The sequence below is a fragment of the Dipteris shenzhenensis genome, chromosome 6, assembly GCF_047967505.1.
Source record: "Dipteris shenzhenensis isolate YYH24624 ecotype China chromosome 6, Dip_SZ_1.0, whole genome shotgun sequence".
Lineage (NCBI taxonomy): Eukaryota > Viridiplantae > Streptophyta > Polypodiopsida > Gleicheniales > Dipteridaceae > Dipteris > Dipteris shenzhenensis.
Genome location: NC_141601.1, coordinates 34,624,146 through 34,643,992, shown reverse-complemented (window position 1 = coordinate 34,643,992; position 19,847 = coordinate 34,624,146). Strand labels below are relative to the sequence as shown.

Below are 19,847 nucleotides of genomic sequence, written 5' to 3'. Positions count from 1 at the left end.
CATCCAAATAAACTAGGTGTTAGAACATCATAGTTACGTTTGGGTAGACAAGTAATGCCTATTTTCCCCGGCTTGTTATCGCTTTACCTAGGAATATAGACAACCATATGGATTCTTAGATAATTTAAAAAAATTTAAGCCACAAGTGAAGTTTAACTCACAAGTGGAGGAGTGAATGAGTGCATGGCTTGAGATGGGATTAGAGGACCAATGGGATGATTAGTGGGCTTGGTTTGTGGGGTGGTTAAAAAGAGAGTATAAAGGGGAGGATAAATGAAAGAATAATTCATAGTTGGGAAAGTATACATGTGTGTGTTTGTGTGTGTGTTTGTGTTTTTCACCCAAAAAAAAAAGTATCTGTGTGTGTTCGGCTTTTGTTCCAATTCCTCCTTTGAAACTCCAGGACCGACTGGAAGATTGGACTTTGACTTCTCCAAGGTCCTCTTCTCGTCCTTTGAGGCTATCTCAGATTACTGTACTTGCATTGTATAAAATCCTTTTGCCTCAACCTGGGGTTTCAGAGAGAGGTGATTCTGTTTGGCGAATGCATCGCCCAGCCAAGTGGTGGAGGAAAAGATTACAACAACTTTAGGCCTACAAAGTACCACTTCAGCAACAGGTTTTCTTTTGGCGAGTTATTTGGGAGTGTTGCCATCTGGACAGCTATTAGCTCATCGACACATTGCTCCTGCACTTTGCCACATATGTTTTGCTTCTTCGGAGACTGTGCCTAACTTGTTTTGGCATTGTCCATGCTCTCATGAGTTTTTTGATCTGCTTCGACAGTGCCTGCGAGCGAGATTCCCATCTGTTCCGTTTGGGAAGTTCCTCTGGCTATTTGGGTTTCATCCATCCAGACTAGAGTATCATCTTTTCTTCGTTTGGGTTCGCTACTGGGCACTATGGACTTTATGGACATATAGGAATTGTAAAGTCTTTGGTGATCCTACTTTCTCTCTGTTTGGCTTTTTTAGGCGTTCTCTGTAGCAATCTTTCTTTGATTGCTTGCAGACCCGCTGCATAGATCATGAGGTGTTTTTGGCATATACTGAAATTTTTAGTTGATGTAAATGTAGCACCTTATTTTGAGGTTGCTACTCATATAATATAATCAATCAAAGATTTCAACAAAAAAAGTGTGTGAATTCTATTTGGCGAATGCATCACCCAACCAAGTGGTGGAGAAAGAGATTACAGCAGCTTTGGGCCTACAAAACCCCTATTCGGCAACAGGTTTTCTGTTGGCGAGTGCTTCTAAGCATTTTTCCATCTCGACAGATGTTGGCTTGTAGATACATTGCTCCTGCTCGTTGCCACAGATGTTTGAGTTCTCAGGAGACTATTCCTCATTTATTCTGGTTTTGTCCATGTTCTCATGAATTCGTTGATCTTCTTCGACGACGCCTGCGAGCGAGATTCCCGACGGTTCCTTTTGGGAAGTCTTTTTGGCTCTTTGGTTTTCATCCACCCAGACCGAGGTCTCATCTTTTCTTTGTTTGGGTTCGCTATTGGACACTTGGGACTTTATGGACAAACAGGGTGATCCTATATTTTCCTTGTTTGGTTTTTTTAAGCGTTCTCTGTAACAATCCTCCTTTGATTGCTTGCAGACGCGCTGCATAAATCATGATTAATATCTAGCATACACTGAGATTTTCAACTGATGTAATTTCAACCGCCTCATTTTGAGGTCGCTACTCTTGTTATATAATCAATCAAAAGTTTTCACAAAATAGTGTGTGGACATTTTTGCTAGATGTACTATTTCAGCTTACCAGTTTTTTTTCTGGATAGCTATCTTGTAATATAAAGCACTCAAAGTTTTCACTAAAATTTAAAAAAAATGTGTGTGGAGCATTATGTCTGCGTGCCAAAAGCTACCGAGATGGAAGAACTCCTAGCAAGACTTCTAAAATCCATCTTCGACAATAAGTTTTCTTGTGGAGATTCTTGCTAGCAATTCTTCCATCTCGGCAGCTTTTGACACACGAGTATTTGCCGTAGATGTCTGGCTCCACGGGAATCAACTCCTCATCTTCTTTGGCATTGCTCCTAGCCCCATGATTTCTTGGACTTACTTGGGCAACGTTTGAGGACCAGATTTCCAAATGCTACTTTTGGGAAGTTTTTATCGCCCACCTAGACAAGAGTTTGATTTCTTTTTCACTTGGGTTCGCTACCGACTCTACGGAAGGATAGGAATCATAGAGCCTTTGGTGATCCTACTTTCTCTTTTTTCAAGCACTCCTTGCAGCAATCTTTCTATGATTGTCTACAAACTCAGTACGTAGACTTTGATGTATACTCGTCATATACTAGATCTTTTCTTGATGTATTTTGGCACATCCCATTGTGCCGTAGTGACTCTGTAATATAAAGCAACAAAAAAATTCACCCAAAAAAAAACAAAGTGTGGGGGGGGAGGCTCGTCAACTTTGGTCTCAATTTTATTTCAGCTTAGCTTGGCTGACCTTTAGAAGGAAACGAAGCCTACGCTTCCAAGCTATACTTTACAACATAATGTTCAATACTCTCATTGAGAGCAGTTATATCACTAGTATATGGTTCATGCATGGCAATATGATGCTCACTTGCAAGCTGTGGCTAGATTATACTTTCCCCGCACTTGGATTATGCTCCTATATGGTTGTCTGTCCTTTCATGATAGTGACAGGTTGCCATGCAAAAGACTCCTTATGGTAAACAATAGTTACTTGGAGCATGTTGCATACAAGGAAGTGGTGCATGCTGCCATTGCCCCTCTTTGGGAACTGCTGAATTCATGATTGTTAGGCACAGAATGCCTTTACCCCTCAAATGCAGACAGTGATTCGTGGGTATGGGAAGAATTCAATGCATAACTTGAGTTCCAATTCATGCCATCATTAGGGATTAAGTATTCATTGAAAAAAATTGTTTCATTTGAAGATGTACTGTTTTGCCCGCTCTTTAAGTTGATCTGGAGTGGGATCACATTCTTTAAGTCAATCTAGAGTGGGATATGCACATGATACCTACTTGATTGATCTATCGAATACATGTCCATACTCCTATCATGTAGTCGTAAAGTTGAAGCCTTTGAAAGGTTAGATGGAGTAAACCGTACAAGATATATCAAGCTTTTCAAAAAAAATCTTGTTTAACATACAAATTACACATTTTTATACTTGCCATGATACTCTACATAAGGATACACCGTATGATATAATTAGAAGACCCCATTCTTACATATCATCTCAAAATGTAATATAGAAACATTTTAGCCTCCAAGTTCATTGTAGGATTTGGTGAGGTTCATGCACATGATCAGTAAAAAAACTCCTAGCTCACAATTTTCAACCAAAAGAGGGTATAGGGTGGGATGGAGATTGAGTAGACCTTACATTTCTTTAGTAGGAGTGGCAATATCCATTTTCTATATTAATGAAAGCTGCCATTTTACTTCTCACAAAGGCTTAGAATCCCCTTCAATACTGATACTCGCACCTGATATGATTTTTGGCACCCTCCCACCTTCCACTTCTAAAAATGTGTCCCACTCATTACATTGATACAAGCTTTGGCATTTCAAATTAGCCATACAATGTGGGGGCATGACTCCAACATGGCACTTATGCAGGAAGGGCCTCTGGCACATACATAAACTACAAGATAGGGCTCTCTTCTTTTGCTCAAAAAGCCCAGTATGTGAATGTCCATGAAGATGTTTTTGAAACTGAGCAATACCTTGAACCGAAAGTGCTGACCACCTGCATCAACAAAATTTGGGTGTCTTGAAGGACAGCAACACAGGTGTCATATCCAGAACCCTGAGCTTAATGTTCAACATTTCTTTCGTTTCTGTTTAATGGTCACCCCTTCTGTAATTCTTCGGCTGACAACAATCAAGGAGTGAGATGCTTATTTGTCGATAACAGACCCTAGAAGCAGGATGTGATCTGTGATTTCTATTTTTACTTTGGGTAGCAATTAGACTGATCTTTAAAAGTTAAGGCTTTGGTCATCTACTTATTTTCTGTTACTCAATTTCCTTCTTAAGTTTTCTGATCCCATATTATTGTACGTTCATCAGGCACCACCAGCTTCATTTTGAGAAACCAAACAGTTCTATAAATATGACTACAGTGTCTGACTCAAACCCATCCAGTATGTATGCCAAGGGTGCTGATGTGGGAGCAGCCTGATCTGAGATCACACTGGCATGCAAACAGCTGCCGCTCAAGCAGTTGCAACCATCCCAGATAAATCTAATCATCAAGAGGTGCTCTCTCTCTCTCTCTCTCTCTCTCTCTCTCTCTCTCTCTCATATACCTTACATGATGGAGACACATATATGCCACACTTCAATTGTATCTATATATGGCATCAAGGTTCTGGTACTGCTCCCAAAAATGATGAACATGAAGCATGATTCATCTACAAAATGGATAGCAGCAATTTCAATTCCAACTAAAATCTGCAATTTTCCAGCCACGTTATTAACAAAATTTGATCAGAATCTAACCACGAATCTGTTGATTTCAAGTTTGACAGGAACAGGCCATGAATTGAGGGTTCAAGCCAAACCTTAGAAGGCACACAAAACAGAGCTGTCTATCTCCCATTGGATCATTTCAACAATTTAGCTGAAAGGGGCTCCCAGGTAAATTTGGGGGGGCTTCCTCAAATACAGTACAATATATGTGTATTTACAACCGGGAATATTAGTTTCAAAGTCTCTCCACCATCTCTACCAAGCCAATAAATGATCAAGTGCTACAGAAGCTTATTAGATAACCATTGATTAAGTTGTTAAACAGCTACAAGTAAAAGTTGGAATCCAATTACCCCCACCTGATCCAGATCATTAAATGATTATGACAACACAAAAGTTTCACTTCATTCAAGACGTAGAAAAGAGAAGGTATACACACCATTGCGTTTCAAGAGTTGCGCAAATTCTTGCCTGCAGGAGGCCTAGAAGACGTGAACACTTAGTAGGATGGAAGAATCCCTCATTTAGCGATTCAAACATTCAAATAACCATGGCTTTGAGAGGTCAAAGGAGTTTCCAATTTCCAACAGCTTTAAGTGGCTCGGAAGCCAGCTTACTCGTACACAGAATTCCTAGGGCAAACTTTATGCCCTGAACAAGAAACACCAGAGACGACAAAGATGTAAGAGCTTTGGATATCAAAAAATATGGCTTGATTTTCAAGCCAAAGACCATTTGGACAATTACGAAGAGTGGAAACCTCCAAGTTGCCCATAATTTGGATTTATCCTCGAAAATCGTCGTCCTGTGAAGCTTTATTGATAGATGACAAAAATGCTTGTAAACCCCTTACAAATATCAACAACTCATATAATGTACACTGGAAATACAAGAGCCACCCAAGGCTGGCAACGTTATGACTAGAAAATCTGCCATATTGAAACCCAGACCTCTAATCAAATGCAATTCCTCTGGCGTGGATTCGAACCAGGAAATGATGGAAGGAAAATTCCTCTGGACAAACCCTTTGGAAAGGAAATTATATTATCATACAAAATGTGTATATACTCATCTTGGTGGTCACATCTTTAGCAGCAAGTTCAGAGGAGTGCTGTTGAATCTCTGAGCCAGACCTCTTATAACAAGCACAATTACATCCCGAATGTGCCGTGTTTGCACCATCAAATCAACCTCGCTTTCGCTGTCAATAACTATTTTAAATCGATGCTGGTCGTTACGAAAGAGTTCCATCTGTGGAAAAGTGAGAAAGGTCAGACTTAAAACCATCCAACTTTAGGTACCCTATTTATGCATTTTATCAGATTTAGTTTTCCCTATGCCTTATCTTAAATTTGACCGCTAGTAATAGATCCTTACATGAAACGGAGGGGCATATGTTCCACGGATCTCTGTACTGGGAAATGATGTCTTTGAGCCAGGCTTCATTACTTTTACCCTTTTCCTGTTGACATCTAAGACCCGTCTTTCTAGGCTTCCCAGACCCTGCTGTTGTTGTACCTGTTCAAAAGTGACTTACGTTAAGCATAAATTTTCTTTGAGCATGGAGGATGAAGGAATCGATCAATTGGAAATATATTTGGGATCAGTATTTTCTATCACCTTCATTGGAGAACGGTCTCGATCCCGCAATGCCTGCAATTGTTCCGCAATGCATTTTAGTACAAATAGCAGTAAACTACTACATGTTAGTCTGACCAATAGTTTGAAGTCTAGGTAATTGACCTACCTCGAACTTTACAGCACCCAACTCCAGCTTTTGCTTCACCTCTTTCGCAACCTCTGGTTCTGAAGCATTAAAGTGCAAGAAATTTGACTACAGACTTCACTTCATCACAAAACCAGATATACAACCTTTCAGTAGTGACAATAGGAGCAGATTTTTGGACTAGAGACAAACCGACTGCAATGGGCTCGGTTGAAGCCGAAACTGGTGCACCCTCTACTCCATCTTCACGGACTGGAGTGTATACTGCTACAAGTCTGTAACCAACATCATCAACATTTGCTTCATACATTCGCCCAACTTCACCTGTGCAATCCAAATCACAAATGAAAGAGACTTTCAGAGATTATGAATGCAAAAATCGGGCACGCTTCCACAGTTAATACTACAAGCACAACATAAAGTTGACTTCATTCCAGAACTTTCATCATCCATAGCATTTACTACACACTGCGACATCCATAACTACATACATTCAGAAGTGCCCAAGCCAATGCACAAGGATAATGCCACTTTGATATTCATGTATATTTTCAAAACAAGAAGCGGAATGTGCAGAGTCAAAAGAAACACTCAGCCATGCTGAAAGCTATGGCTAAAGAGCAAAGTACTTTCACGGCTACTGAGACGGAGCCCAAGCTCAGGCAAGAATGTGTTGTGCAGAGAAGAAAGAAACACTCATTCATGATGACAGCTATGCACATTGCAAATGAAAAGGAGGACAAATAACATGAACTAGGAGCTCGACCTCAGACAAGTATCCCAAAAAGAGGATTACCTAACCACTAATACAGAAACAAAGATGATCGATAGAAAGTTGGGTTTGTTCCCAAGGCCACATAAAGATACAAAATGAATGATTACAGATTTTAATTTGGCACTCAGACAAATCTCATTTACTGAAGGACGTATGAGCAGGATATTTAGGAAGGAAAAGAGAAGAATCACAGATTACCAGCAATAGGAATAAGGTCCGGGCTACCAGCCATCGCTCGAAACCACTGAATCATACTTTTTCCTTCTTTGCCTCCACTGTAGATGCCCCGAACCGCATAAACATTTGTATGATACCCTTGACCTTCAATCTCTAATTTGTTCACCTTTGGCATCCCTATCCATGCCAAGAACAGATGGATTGAGAACACTCATACAAAAAACAGTTAGAGACTATTAACACACTAGTATATGTTAACGGTGGCCCCCAGTGCATAAAAATGTTTGATGTACCAATGTATCACAAAATCTAGATAGCAAAGAATCATGCAGGTACAATGCAAGGCCCCCTTATGCCATATTGGACATCCCAATGATTTTGAATCCCTTACAGAGGGCATCCATGCTGAATCCCAGTGTAAACATCAGGGCTTTTAGCCTGGACAGTAGTGTAATTTGTCCATAAGAAACACGCATGCACACTCGCGCGCGCGGACGCGCACACACACAACTTGCTTGCCTGGGCCCACAGTTGAAGATACAGCTGAGACTGGGGAGCCCGATCTGCCAAAGATGTCAGTAACAACACACTCGCAACGCATGGAAACCCCTATGTCCTCAGATCGAACTTTGTATGAGCACCCTCGCTGCAAAGGTAATTCCTCAAAGGTGTCAACTGCACTTGGTGCACTTGACCGTGACCTACACATACATTCGAAATAAGGAATTCAGATGCAGGTTTGACAGGAAACTAAAAGGCAAGCAGAAGATAAAATGACAGACTTACCATTGATATTTGACATCTTTTTTATATTTCTCCCAAACATGCTGTTGTTTTTCACTCTTTGGCATCACTTCCAAGGCAGTCAGTACTTCTCCCTCAACAGCCTTTCCTGTCAGAACCAATTTCTGCACTCTTGGTAGTTCTGGATAAAAGAAAACAGTCATAGGCAGCATCTGTAAGTACTTGATCATAAGATGCCAAAACATATTGGATCCACAACACAAGCAACTTCTAACATTGTTTGAGGTTACTCTACACATGCCACATGTGCTCACCAGGGAAAACTATAGCACTTGGTTCAGACAGCACCAGTCTTCCAACCACCTCATCTTGACGGACTGGAGTGTACCTGATGTAGAATCCAGATGGTCAGATACAGATAATTGATAATGTGCATTCTTCCAAAAAAAATAACATAGACTTAACAGTAAAACAAATCATAAGATGATCTGAAGCCTGACTATCTTACCCAAAAATCAACGAGCAGTTGTAATCCTCATCGGTGACAGTATAAAGTTTTGAGGTGGCTCCTGCAATTAAAGTCATCGTCCCGTCTGCTGCTAGCCTGTACCAGCTCATTTGGCTCTCTCCTTCCAGCCCACCATAGTATGTCCCCTCTCCAAAAAAGGTTTCCGGTGATATCTCCTTTACAATAACATGGTGTACTGAGGGAGGAGCTGAATGGAGAATTTCAAGAAAGCATCTGTCAATTACTAAAAGAAATGCTTTCCTTCACCGCATGCAATATATTTTACCATAGGTAAGAAATGGATAAACTGATAGCTCCAGTCATTGCAGCTGTAACATTAAAATGGATTTATAACAGGAGGAGAACGTATTACAACCTGCTGCAACTGCATAGCTGCTGCAGGTGATACAAGCTTTTCCTTGCTTTCTGTCATTGCGAGTTGGTATCCAACGAAGAGCCAAATATGTCCCCACATCTTCCAGGTTGGGAGTATATGTTCTTTTAAGACCGTAGTGATCAATGTAACAGCACACACATACTTTAGACAAAGCAACTGGTGAGATGGCATAGCAACACATCATAAACTAACTATTCCAAGGTGTACATTCAGAGGTACTGAGCTTTTTCAAGGCAATCTATGTTGATTGATATGCAAATCAGACAGAAATATCTTAGCAGAAGACAATGCAACACCACATTCCTGCATACTTAGCAACCACTCATGCAAAAAGATAACATTGTTAACAGATGCACTCTTTGCTACTTAACGATGAAAAGTTGACCAATATGCACATTCCCATCTTGTCTCAATCTCAACCATACAATCTCTCTTGTCAGCATGTATAAAAATTCCATTAAAGCCACATCATGCATTGTCCTTAATTAGAGACCCCTCTACCTCCTCTACTTGTGACCAACTCAAACCACTATCAATTGTCTATGCTGCAGTAGCATCAAGCCAGATCTGTGAGTCAGCTCAACATGTGCCTTGATCATCTCCAGCTCTTTGAGGAGGTTGGGACAGAAGAGGAGAGAAAAAGCATCTAAGCACTCAGGGAAGAGATGACTGTCAGGGCGGCAAACAGGGACACGTGGCTGCCATTCAAGGATTCTATGACATCCAAGCGTTTCTTTACAGTATCTTGACTCAAATGAGCTCTCTGCAACAATTGTTGACTTTCCTATCTAGGTCAGGGGTAGAGCCTAGAGGCCCTTGGTCTTTCAACATTCAATCCCCCTTCTCTTCAATCGAATGTTGTCTAAAACTCCTAATTGGTATACCCAGCATTTGCTCCAAGAAGCTACTACACCTTTTTTCATGGTGCATTCTTTTAATGCTCAATGAAATGTATTGCAACTTTTTTTTACCGAGCATAAAAGATTACAGACAACACACACTGCTGCTCATATATCCTAACGAACGTTACCAGAACATCTACCATGCCAGCTGTCAATTCCAAGGGACAGATGACCTAAACACACTTTGATAAATTATACTAGAAGCACCAAAGGATGAGTTAAGCTACCAAAAAATAGAGTAAGAAATAGCTCAAACCAAAAGCAAATTCTGAGAAAGTCAAATACCTAAAGATGGGGGAGGAATCAAAGAGAGCGACTCTAAATATGCATTTATAGAACAAAAGGGCTGAGCTTTTTCCTGTCAACAATCCCCCCCTTACTAAAATGATCATATCTTTTGACTCAAAGGTCTCGTTGGAAGGATTTTTATATGGCTGTGTTCAACAAGTAAAGTAGCATCTTTTTAGTCTACTCTCATACCATTTGGCAAAATATGTAAAAAGATATTCAATCTAGTTTAGCCGCTCCTTTCTTTTCCCTTGTTTTGACCCCTTGTACTAAAATAGCCAAATCTTTGGATTCAGATGTTCAACTGGAAAGCATTTTATGCATCTGGCAAGCACACATTTGACACTAATCTTAAGCCGTATGGTGAACTCTGTGAAAATATATTCGGTCCAATGAACCTGCATCTTTGTCTTTACTTCCTCGCACCAAAAACGGCCATATCTTTTGATTCCAAAATCTAATTGGCAAGATTTTTATATAGTCATGTTTGCGAAGTCAAGGTCTTGTGAGTTTGTTGTCATGCAATTTGATCAAATTTGTGAAAAAAGCGTGCGGCCACTTCTATCAGCCATATCTCTGAGAAGAAAGTGAATTTCGAGATGAGTCCAAAACAAAAAAAGGCCTAGTTTTTCAAGATTCACATTTCTGGGAGCAAATTTTGGAAGTAATGCTAGTTCAAAGGTGCGTCACCGAGGACACTTTGCAAGTTCACTTACCTTTCTACAAGGATGTTGGATTCCACAACTATGAGAAGGAAATTTTATGTGTCTTTGCAAGCCCTATTTGTTGGTGATGTCATTTTTTTCAGAAAGCATAACATGGAGCCATTGGTAATGTTGAATGGATGATGTCACAATTTCAACCAATATAGAGCAATCAAGTCGGAGCATCCTGCTATGTGCTTAGCAAATAAATTCTAGAATTCTCATGATCGTAATATTTGATAGAGAGAATATGGCATATGCCATCGTCTTTTGTGGCAAGGTAGATGAAAGCCCAACGGCGATGTATTGCTTGAGAATACATGAATCATGGTAAGCATGTGCCATGTCAATCCAATCATGTATCCCCAACCCCTCACTTAAGCCACTTGAATGGTATAACATTACATCCATATTTGGAAGCTGGCACATTTTAGTGACCGATTCTATTGAAAGTTCAATTCCACTCCATGTTAATCCAGCGTGGCATACCAATAGCTTGCAAGCTTCTCTCCATTTTAACCAAACATTGACCCCACAAGAGAGAATTAGTCATGCTCTAAAAATATCGTGACGATATTGATAGCATGCAACTTTGTACATGAACCTTTTCGTCCCCAACCTAACCTTGGAAGCATCAGGCTCAAAATGGGGTAACATATCTAGAAAGATTGGAGCCTAAAAGCGTACTCAAAAAATAAGGTTGCTAACTCATTGTCCATATCGATATATCACAAAAGCTATACTATAAGACCCACAACAAAGGGCATAAAAGGTCAAGTTTCTAAAAATAGAGCATGATAAAAGAAATGAAACAAACCAAAGCATCAGCCTAGAGATTACCAAATCATTGCATCTATTTGAGATATGTCGATATCAGGATATGCTCTAGAAACGTGAGATCATGTGCCCATGACAAAACAAGTTGTATACAATTCTCAAAGTATGTCATGATAGTCTATACGTGGCATACAAGTTCTAAGAACACTTTAGAATTGATACTAAAACTCACCAAGAACACGTGTGTCCATAAGTATTATTTATCATGCCCAATGGATAACCAATTTGAATGGTGCTAGATGCGAGTAAAGGTGTCCAGGAGTCAGCAAGACCTAAATATATACTTTCGTTTTGTTTAATTTTTTTGAGTAAATGCACCCACACACCTTGTTTGTATCCTATCCACCCACATTCCGTGAATGTATGGTCACGAGAGAGGGAGCATCCTTACATGCTTTTGCAGCGTGTAGACAATGGGGAACATTCTCTTGTGAGTTAATAAATGCTCGGTGTTCGAAAATGCAAACAATTCAGAATCATGCAAATATTTAATGGCCTGACATGAGAAAGCAGTAGAATGGAAGCAATGCTGCTTTTCCATCAGTTATGCCACATGCACCTAGCCATTCATTGATTTTTGGAAACATCCATGAGAAATACATTTTTGTTAGAAAATGTACCCAATTTTATCACCTATCACAAAGATAGGAACAATTAAGATACAATTAAGATAAGACAAAAAGTGACGCACTTGGAATACCCAAGAATTTGAGCTTCATCAGGAAGTTCGGACCCTTGCATCTTGTCGGGTAACCGGAACCAAGTGAAATCGCTGTCACCTTCGGTCCCTCCAAAGTACAATTTTTGAGGTATCACTTCCACATCCTCAAAGCAATCTGGAATTTTCAAGCTAATACCAACTGGATCCGCTGTAAGTAGTTTCAGAAAACATAAATCAACAGCAAAAAGCAATGTCATGGACATCGTTTTCAAAGCAAACGCATTCTCATCAATAAGCAAAATAAAAGGTAAGAATGTTAAGATCTGCAACCCATGTATAGAGACTACTCAGATAAATCACCAGCACAGTATGGATGTTTGGCATACCCTCCACAACTACATCAGAGACCACTTTCTTGGGAATGCCAGTGACACCATCTCTCCTCACAGGTGTGTAGACTAGTTTGATGCAGGAGCCAACATCTTCACCTGTCAAACCTAAGCTATCTGCAATCAAACATCAGGCAGGTCAATCCCTTCCAGGATACATGGAGCATGTATTTCATTTGCCAAAAGATGGCACATCATCTCATCGCATTGAAATGAATAGGGAACAATACCTCCATAGCCCAGCTCCTTTTCCACTCCATCTGAGCTTTGTCGAGTCCACACACACGTACAAGCCCCTTTCTCTCTGAACAGAATTACCATTTGTATAAAGGAAAATCAAACTAGGCAATGCTGTCAGCAATTATGAAAATTGCCAGCCCACAACCACCCATGCAATACAAAACAAAGACACCATTCTATTTCACATTACAAATAAACCTTAGGTTACAGCTTGTTAAGTTGAGAAAGAATACCATGTAGAACTTACATCCAAACCTAGAATCAAAAAACAAACAAAACATGTGCAGACTCCACATGCACAGGGAAAAACGTTAACACGTAAAGCATGGATTGCAAGCTGGGATGTCTCTGCTTACGTTGCCAATGCCCAAATAGATGCACGCAAACATTCAATTTAGCTGTCACCCTCATACAACATGAGGAGCTGCTATCACTATCGGAAGGAAGCGTGCTAACTCTATAATAACAATGGGTCATACTGGAAATAAATCTTGTTCTATAATAATATATTGTATATGGTAAATTTAAAACTATTGATGGATAAGGTTTATTATAGTAACACAGTCAGCCTGAAGCCTAACTATTAGCCTGACTGGAGATTATGCCACTGAAGAAATAGGTCAAATGCACGATTCCAAATCCGTCTTAGCGTTACTGCGTTCTACTAACACTCCCAACACAGAGCCATGCATGGAAAATAGCATTGCCACAAGGACAGCCAAGGACATAATTGCAGCTTTACATCAATAACACAAAGGAAGGCTTGCAACGTAGACTGATACAATTACTGTGGAAAAGAGTCTTCAATACTTACATTAAGCACTCTCATCTCACAGCTTAGCAAGCCATTGAAACTAGAAAAAAAATTAGCAATCTCATGTTGGTCCAAAACATACTTTCCGTTCAGTTTTGTCCATTACAGAATATTGTAGTGTGCAGTAAGCTCTTGAAGCAAATGTAACAACGCACTGAGAAGAAGACATGAAGCAAGAAACGATCAATCTAGTGCTAGGGAAGGACGCACTAAAACGAATTTTAAATAGGAGAGCCAAAAGTTAACAAAAAAAACCCAGGAGTCCGATTCAAGTTGGGAATGGAGTGGAGCTTTTGGTTAACAAGACTTCAAAACAACTGTAGCAGGAAAAAACAGCAGTCTTAACTCCGAATCTAGAATAGAACGGCTTTTTTCATGCAATAAGGACTTCACATTTGCTCACACGTTTTATTATCATAACTAAAAAGGATAAGTAGACCATTTCCTCTGTGGAGCTCAGGAATTTTAGAATCCTGTACTTGATAGTATGACAAGCCAATTAGCTGGAAAAAGGAACATATTCTCATTATGACTATAAATCAGTGAAAAGACTACACAAAGCAAAGAAAAACTCTTGTCGTTTCCCCCCCCCCCCCCCTCCCACTTAGAAGAAAGAAAGAATTTAATTTCTAAGCCCATGCAATGTTTAAGGTCAAAATCTAATTGATAAGATATGTCGGGCAATAATAAAACACCTTTGTGTTTAATGGTGCTACCAGCTTTTGTTTTAAAACACAATCAGTCCTTACAGTTCTCACCCCCCAAAATTTGCAAGTTGTAATCAAATCATAGGTACTTAACAGTCTACAAGCTGCCAATCTTCGAGAGTAGAGTCTCTGATCCCCCCCTCCCCCCAAGATACCCCTGGCCTGCAGCAGGAATTTCAGCAAAATATCTCTGAGAATGAAAATTGTGTAGCTAGAAACATACCCGCCTCTGTAAAGTGCTGTAAATCTGAGGCACTCTCCTTCAATTGGATCACCACACAATTCAAGAGACTCGCAAGCTGGAGCAGCTGCACAGCATCAAGTTTCAATGTGACAAATCATTTTTATATCATGGTGAAATCAAAGGGATCTATACTGCATATTTGAAAGAAATTTTTGAATGCACCCTTGAAAGGAAGCTTTTACCCCAAAAGGAAGCCTGCACCCTCCTTAAATAATCCTTAACTGTCCTTTCAGAAATTAACTCATTCAGAACATTCAACACAACTTTTAATGTTCAAAACTTACAAGAAAGCAAATATCTAGATGAGTCCAGGAACATGTCCAAACTCATCCTCTAAAAACACAACATAATGCAGCTTCAATCTCATGATAGTCACTCATAAGGTTGCAAACCATAAACTCCATCACGCATAGCAAGGATGCAGATTGAGAATGAAGCATTGCGGAACTCTCCGCCATTGTTAGAGTTTATTTTTAAGATAGTGTGATGAAGTCAAACAAAATCAGAAAAACAGAATCAGGTGTTAGATACATGCAGACTGACAATTCTTAAACAACTACGATAGCTATGCCCCCCCAATGGCAATGATGTAGTACGTCCACACAGAATGCACAAACACACAAGCTGGATGAAATGCTAACACCTGATTGGCTGCCCAAGAGTGTGTGAGGTAGTAAGTGCATGCCTATATGATGCTTGGCAAAGCCACCTAGATTAGACCAACGACCTGGTGCCATGCGACACCCTTCACCTTCATAGATGCATATGGGATTATGTACCTAAGCGGCCCCTTAAAATCTCTAACTAACAATGACACAAAGTCATAAATGGACCACCTAGGACCTAAAGTCTAGCTACCACTCTCAAAACCATTCAATAATCCTAACCATTTATCTCCACGAGGGTGAAGTAAAACATGTAATTATAAAACAAAATCTTTGTTAAAATGGACATGCAGTCTCAATAGGTAACAAAATCGCAGCTGCAGCACCTGCTGGACAGTTTGTCTGTAAAAACCAAAATCATTTCCCCTCTCTCTCGCTTAAGCTTTATGCCTAATCTAGTGCTAGCAAACTTGCAATTAGATTATGCTTCTATTCGCAAACTTCTAGGACCTGGCTCGCAAGTAAGGTCCATCTACTAGCAAAGTTTGCTCTAGAAATGAAGAAACTAAGTAGACTAGGGAAAGGCTTACAACATTGGGGGTAAGCATGAACATCCTTTGTCTACTACCTTCTATGGCTTACAAATTGACAAGCTTGCGGCCATTTTAAAGAAGCTTGATAAGCATGGAGCATACAAACTCTATAAACGACAAGCCTCAAGATAGATGAGCAGTTTGATGTTTGTACATGCCTGAACTCATATCGATTCGATCTCATGACTATCACCCATAAGGTTGGGAAACATCAAGCCCATTAGCGATAAAATTGACTAGCTCTTACAGCAAGCTAAACTTCTTATGGCAAGGACTAGCTCTCATGCATATACCTAGATGAATCCAGGACTAGCACTCATGCATGCCCAACAGAGCATATTTGTCTTCATGCTTACCATGAGATATATTTTTTCCAACAAGTTCCCAGGCATGAATGCACGAAGTATCCATCAACCTCTAAGTCCATCATCATGCTCATACAACCTTGGGAACTATAGGTGCCTAGACACCTATACAATATGTAAGCTAAAGAAACAGTATTCATCTAAAAGATGGAGGATGCAAAGGAGATGGATTATGATAACCCGACCCTACACGTCTTTGAAACATGGCTAAGAGGTGTCTTCACCATTGGTCTCACTCGTGGATGCCATAACACAATCTGCCAAGAGATAGTCTGACATGTGGGGCAAGTAGGCTCCCTGCAAGATTGGCAATGAGTAAGGCAAATCTTGTCACCCTCTAGGTCTCACCCTGAAATGACTTGGAGCTGTGAATTTCACTAAAGACGATAAAAATAAGGAGAAACTTCACAAAAAGCCAGCATGTTCAACTGAAGTCCGTATTTACTTCTGGTTCAGGTGGAAATTTTTATTAACAAAGATAGACCCACTTGAATAAAACCACCAAATTTGTTCATTTCTGCAATGCTCTCTTTCATTTCATTTACATAAATAAGAAGCATCTGTAATAACGTCAACTGAATCTTCCTTGAGCCATGTTCAGAGTCCAAAGCTCAGCTGTCTAAACAATCATAGCATCAATGGAAGTGTTTAGCACAAATGGATCTCCTCCTTTACAGCCTATAAGAAATTATATACCACAATGCACTCAACAATATTAACATACCAGGCAACACAGGTCCAATAGGCTGAGAGACTTCAACTGGACCCTTTGAACCATCTGAACGGATAGGTTCACATGAAACACAAATAAGGCCATCTATATCTTCTGTCTGAATTGTGTAGGTATGATTTGTTGCTCCTTTGATTTCCTGTGGTGTCCCATGAGGCCTTGTCTGTGGTCAATAAAAGGAAACTATGTTAATTTCAAATTTTAAGAGACACAATTACTACAAGTTACCAAAAACTCAGTCAGTAGACCTATAGCAATTCGAGATGTCTCATAGGGTTGATTCCAGATAGAACAATACACTAGATAGTAGAACCACAGTCTGCTGTTATATACCAATGTGTTGGTGTTCACATAAGAGAATTACATTAGCCACAGTTAGAGGACTAAGTGCACATGAGCTATGAGGTAAACAAAGTACACTGCTGTTTCTGGGCAAACAAGATCTCGAAATTGATATAAATTTCTGAGAATGCCAAAACAAAGGGCTGCTCTTCTCACTTCGAAGGTTTAAAAGCTTGTGCATATACTTTCAACAGATTTGAAACAAGATGGACACAACCTCTGAAGAAAGGTTTAACTTCTTACAACAAACCATTGCAGCTGGGAAGGACCTTCCTCACCACCCCAATATGCCTTCTTGGCATGCAGCTTATCTCCCTCAACAGGGTCACCTATTATTTGAAGGGAGAGTAGTTTTGGCGAACCTGTCCAGAAATGATGAAGACTTTTAAACCTTTAAAGATACAAATATGGCCAGAATGATGATAGTGTTGAACACTACACCTCACAATAGGTCAATACCTGGCTGGATGATTTCTTGCCCAACTACAGTCCTTGCTTCTCCAATTGATCCATCACCCCGAATTGGCACACACTTGAAAGAGACTAACTTATTCACAGCTTCTTTTGTAATGTGATACTGTAGAAGCCCTGCTGATTCCGGTATAGGCGTCCCAATGTCGCTCTCATTCTAAACAAAGGCAAACTCAACATTAACAAAAGAACAAAATTTTAGTCAACAAAGGAACACATTGTATATACACTAATCTCTACCTCGTGTAGATACCAGCTATACTGACTGCTGCCTTCATGGCCTCCCATGTAACCATAAGATGCTGTCAAAGTCTCACCTTCTGTGAACTCTCCAGTTATAGAGAGGAAACTCAGACTTGGAGGCAGCACTGCACAGACAATACAATTAATCTGTTTGCAGTGAAAAACTTGAAATGTAAGCCACAAGGTCCAATACCACCCCATGCATGCGAACACAAAGTGCTGTAATTATTAAGTTACAAGATTGACAATAGGTTCCCTGCACATAAAACACTGCAACTTGCGGCTGTTTGAGGTATAATCAGTTTACTACACTACGGAACACAGCGGACACCGTGTGAGGGAGGTAAACCAGACTCTACTTACTCTCAACAGGAACATCAGAGAAGACCAGGGCAGGTTCTCCACTTTCACCATCTGCGCGTACAGGGGTGTACTTTGCTGCCAAAAAAAATCCCACAGCTCCAAGTGGTATACGAAAAGCCTGAATGTAAACAATAAGAAGGTGAATTGATGGATGTTAGATTGACAGTAAGGTCACAAACAAACTTAGATGCATCTATGATTGGTAAGGCTTGGAAACCCATCTCAAATATCACTCCACCTTTAAAAACTAACCATCAGGATTCTGGTACAGAAACAACTTCATTCCAACATCACTCCAACTATGCATACCATCAGACATCTAATAACGAAATAGATTAGTTTGGGAGATTTACAATACTATCCACAAGAGCAGGCCAGATGCATCTGCGGCACTATTATGTATACAGACCTTTGATATTTTTGAGGTACTGATTGCTTCCAAGTTTGGATCTCCCAAAGATGTATCTGGTGTGTTTGCCTTAAACCATTGTACACGACTCGTGCCCTCTACTCCGTTACAAATGGTTGCACTGATTGCTACCTTGTTACCTTCTCGTATGTCTCCAATGATCCGCAGTTCAGTAACTTTTGGTGGGGCTGGCCTAGCAATGATGATCTTTTTAGACTATTGTGTGTCAAAGGAACAAGTGATATTTAGAAGCACAAATTTATACATGGCATGCACACATGTTTCTAAAGCACACGAATACTACCAAGTGCCGTTTTTCCAGTGATTGTAGAAACAGGATCCCCTTGACGTCCTGCAATATGAACAATACATTATGTAGCTTTTCTTTGGACTGTTCTTTTATCTAATTGTGACATAGTTGGGGATAAACAAAGTCAAACACAAAAACTAATGTTCTTGAATATGCATCAAGAACTACTTGTTCCATTTAGCAAGATGTTCAGAGCAACCTTCAAAATTTACAGGAGTGTATATGAACATCATCCGCAGGCCAACATCTTCCTGAGACAGAGTATACTCAGCTGTCCCCCTTGACACAAGTTTGAACTCCCTGGCAGCAGTCACCAGAATGGCAAGTTAGCTCCTGAAATTATGACTTACTGTTACAAGAAAAGCTAATTTAAAAAAATTCCCCACTCCTTCACAAAACACAAAAGATCAGAAGACTCATCAAAGCACACAATCATCCTCAAAAAGAAGCTTCATTAGGAGTGACTGATGACAAAAAATAAATGGATTACTCCTGCTGACCAAGACGATCCAGAATGCCAGAAATCAATCAACAATTGCCTTGTCAAGTGACTATCCATTTAGCACCCTACTCAGTATGGTTTTATTCCCTATAGACATATTATAGATAATATCTCCAATGCATATGTGGGGATTGAATATGCAAAATACACTGAGCAAGACGTTCTATTATTACAAGTGGGCATTGCTAAAGCCTTTGATAAGATCGGGGCCATATTATTTATTCCATATGCAATGAATTATGTACATAGTCTCTTAGTGTCTTTAGCTCGGCTGTTATAATGCTTCAAGTCTGCATGTTGACATCTCTCGTTATGAGGAGTGTGTAA

The 19,847-nt window shown here is 39.9% G+C and overlaps 1 protein-coding gene across 2 annotated transcripts in view; it reads right to left on the bottom strand.

Annotated features, from left to right (window-relative positions):
• Positions 1–4,942: 4,942 nt before the first annotated feature.
• The window catches only part of LOC147901099 (187-kDa microtubule-associated protein AIR9-like), a 54,304-nt gene continuing 39,399 nt past the window's right edge, over positions 4,943–19,847 (bottom strand). For both annotated transcript variants that reach the window (XM_087375567.1, XM_087375568.1), the window contains 23 exons: positions 19,218–19,318; positions 19,013–19,060; positions 18,709–18,896; positions 18,300–18,417; positions 17,934–18,061; positions 17,682–17,850; positions 17,466–17,584; positions 16,875–17,043; positions 14,567–14,651; positions 12,813–12,886; positions 12,580–12,699; positions 12,224–12,401; positions 8,781–8,902; positions 8,405–8,612; positions 8,211–8,284; positions 7,939–8,077; positions 7,672–7,853; positions 7,174–7,329; positions 6,393–6,524; positions 6,222–6,280; positions 6,095–6,127; positions 5,852–5,992; positions 4,943–5,725 (listed from right to left, as the gene is read on the bottom strand). In XM_087375567.1, the coding sequence (XP_087231693.1) occupies positions 5,555–5,725; positions 5,852–5,992; positions 6,095–6,127; positions 6,222–6,280; positions 6,393–6,524; positions 7,174–7,329; positions 7,672–7,853; positions 7,939–8,077; positions 8,211–8,284; positions 8,405–8,612; positions 8,781–8,902; positions 12,224–12,401; positions 12,580–12,699; positions 12,813–12,886; positions 14,567–14,651; positions 16,875–17,043; positions 17,466–17,584; positions 17,682–17,850; positions 17,934–18,061; positions 18,300–18,417; positions 18,709–18,896; positions 19,013–19,060; positions 19,218–19,318 (2,914 nt within the window). In that variant the 3' untranslated portion in view covers positions 4,943–5,554. The remainder of the gene's footprint in view (positions 5,726–5,851; positions 5,993–6,094; positions 6,128–6,221; positions 6,281–6,392; positions 6,525–7,173; positions 7,330–7,671; positions 7,854–7,938; positions 8,078–8,210; positions 8,285–8,404; positions 8,613–8,780; positions 8,903–12,223; positions 12,402–12,579; positions 12,700–12,812; positions 12,887–14,566; positions 14,652–16,874; positions 17,044–17,465; positions 17,585–17,681; positions 17,851–17,933; positions 18,062–18,299; positions 18,418–18,708; positions 18,897–19,012; positions 19,061–19,217; positions 19,319–19,847) is intronic.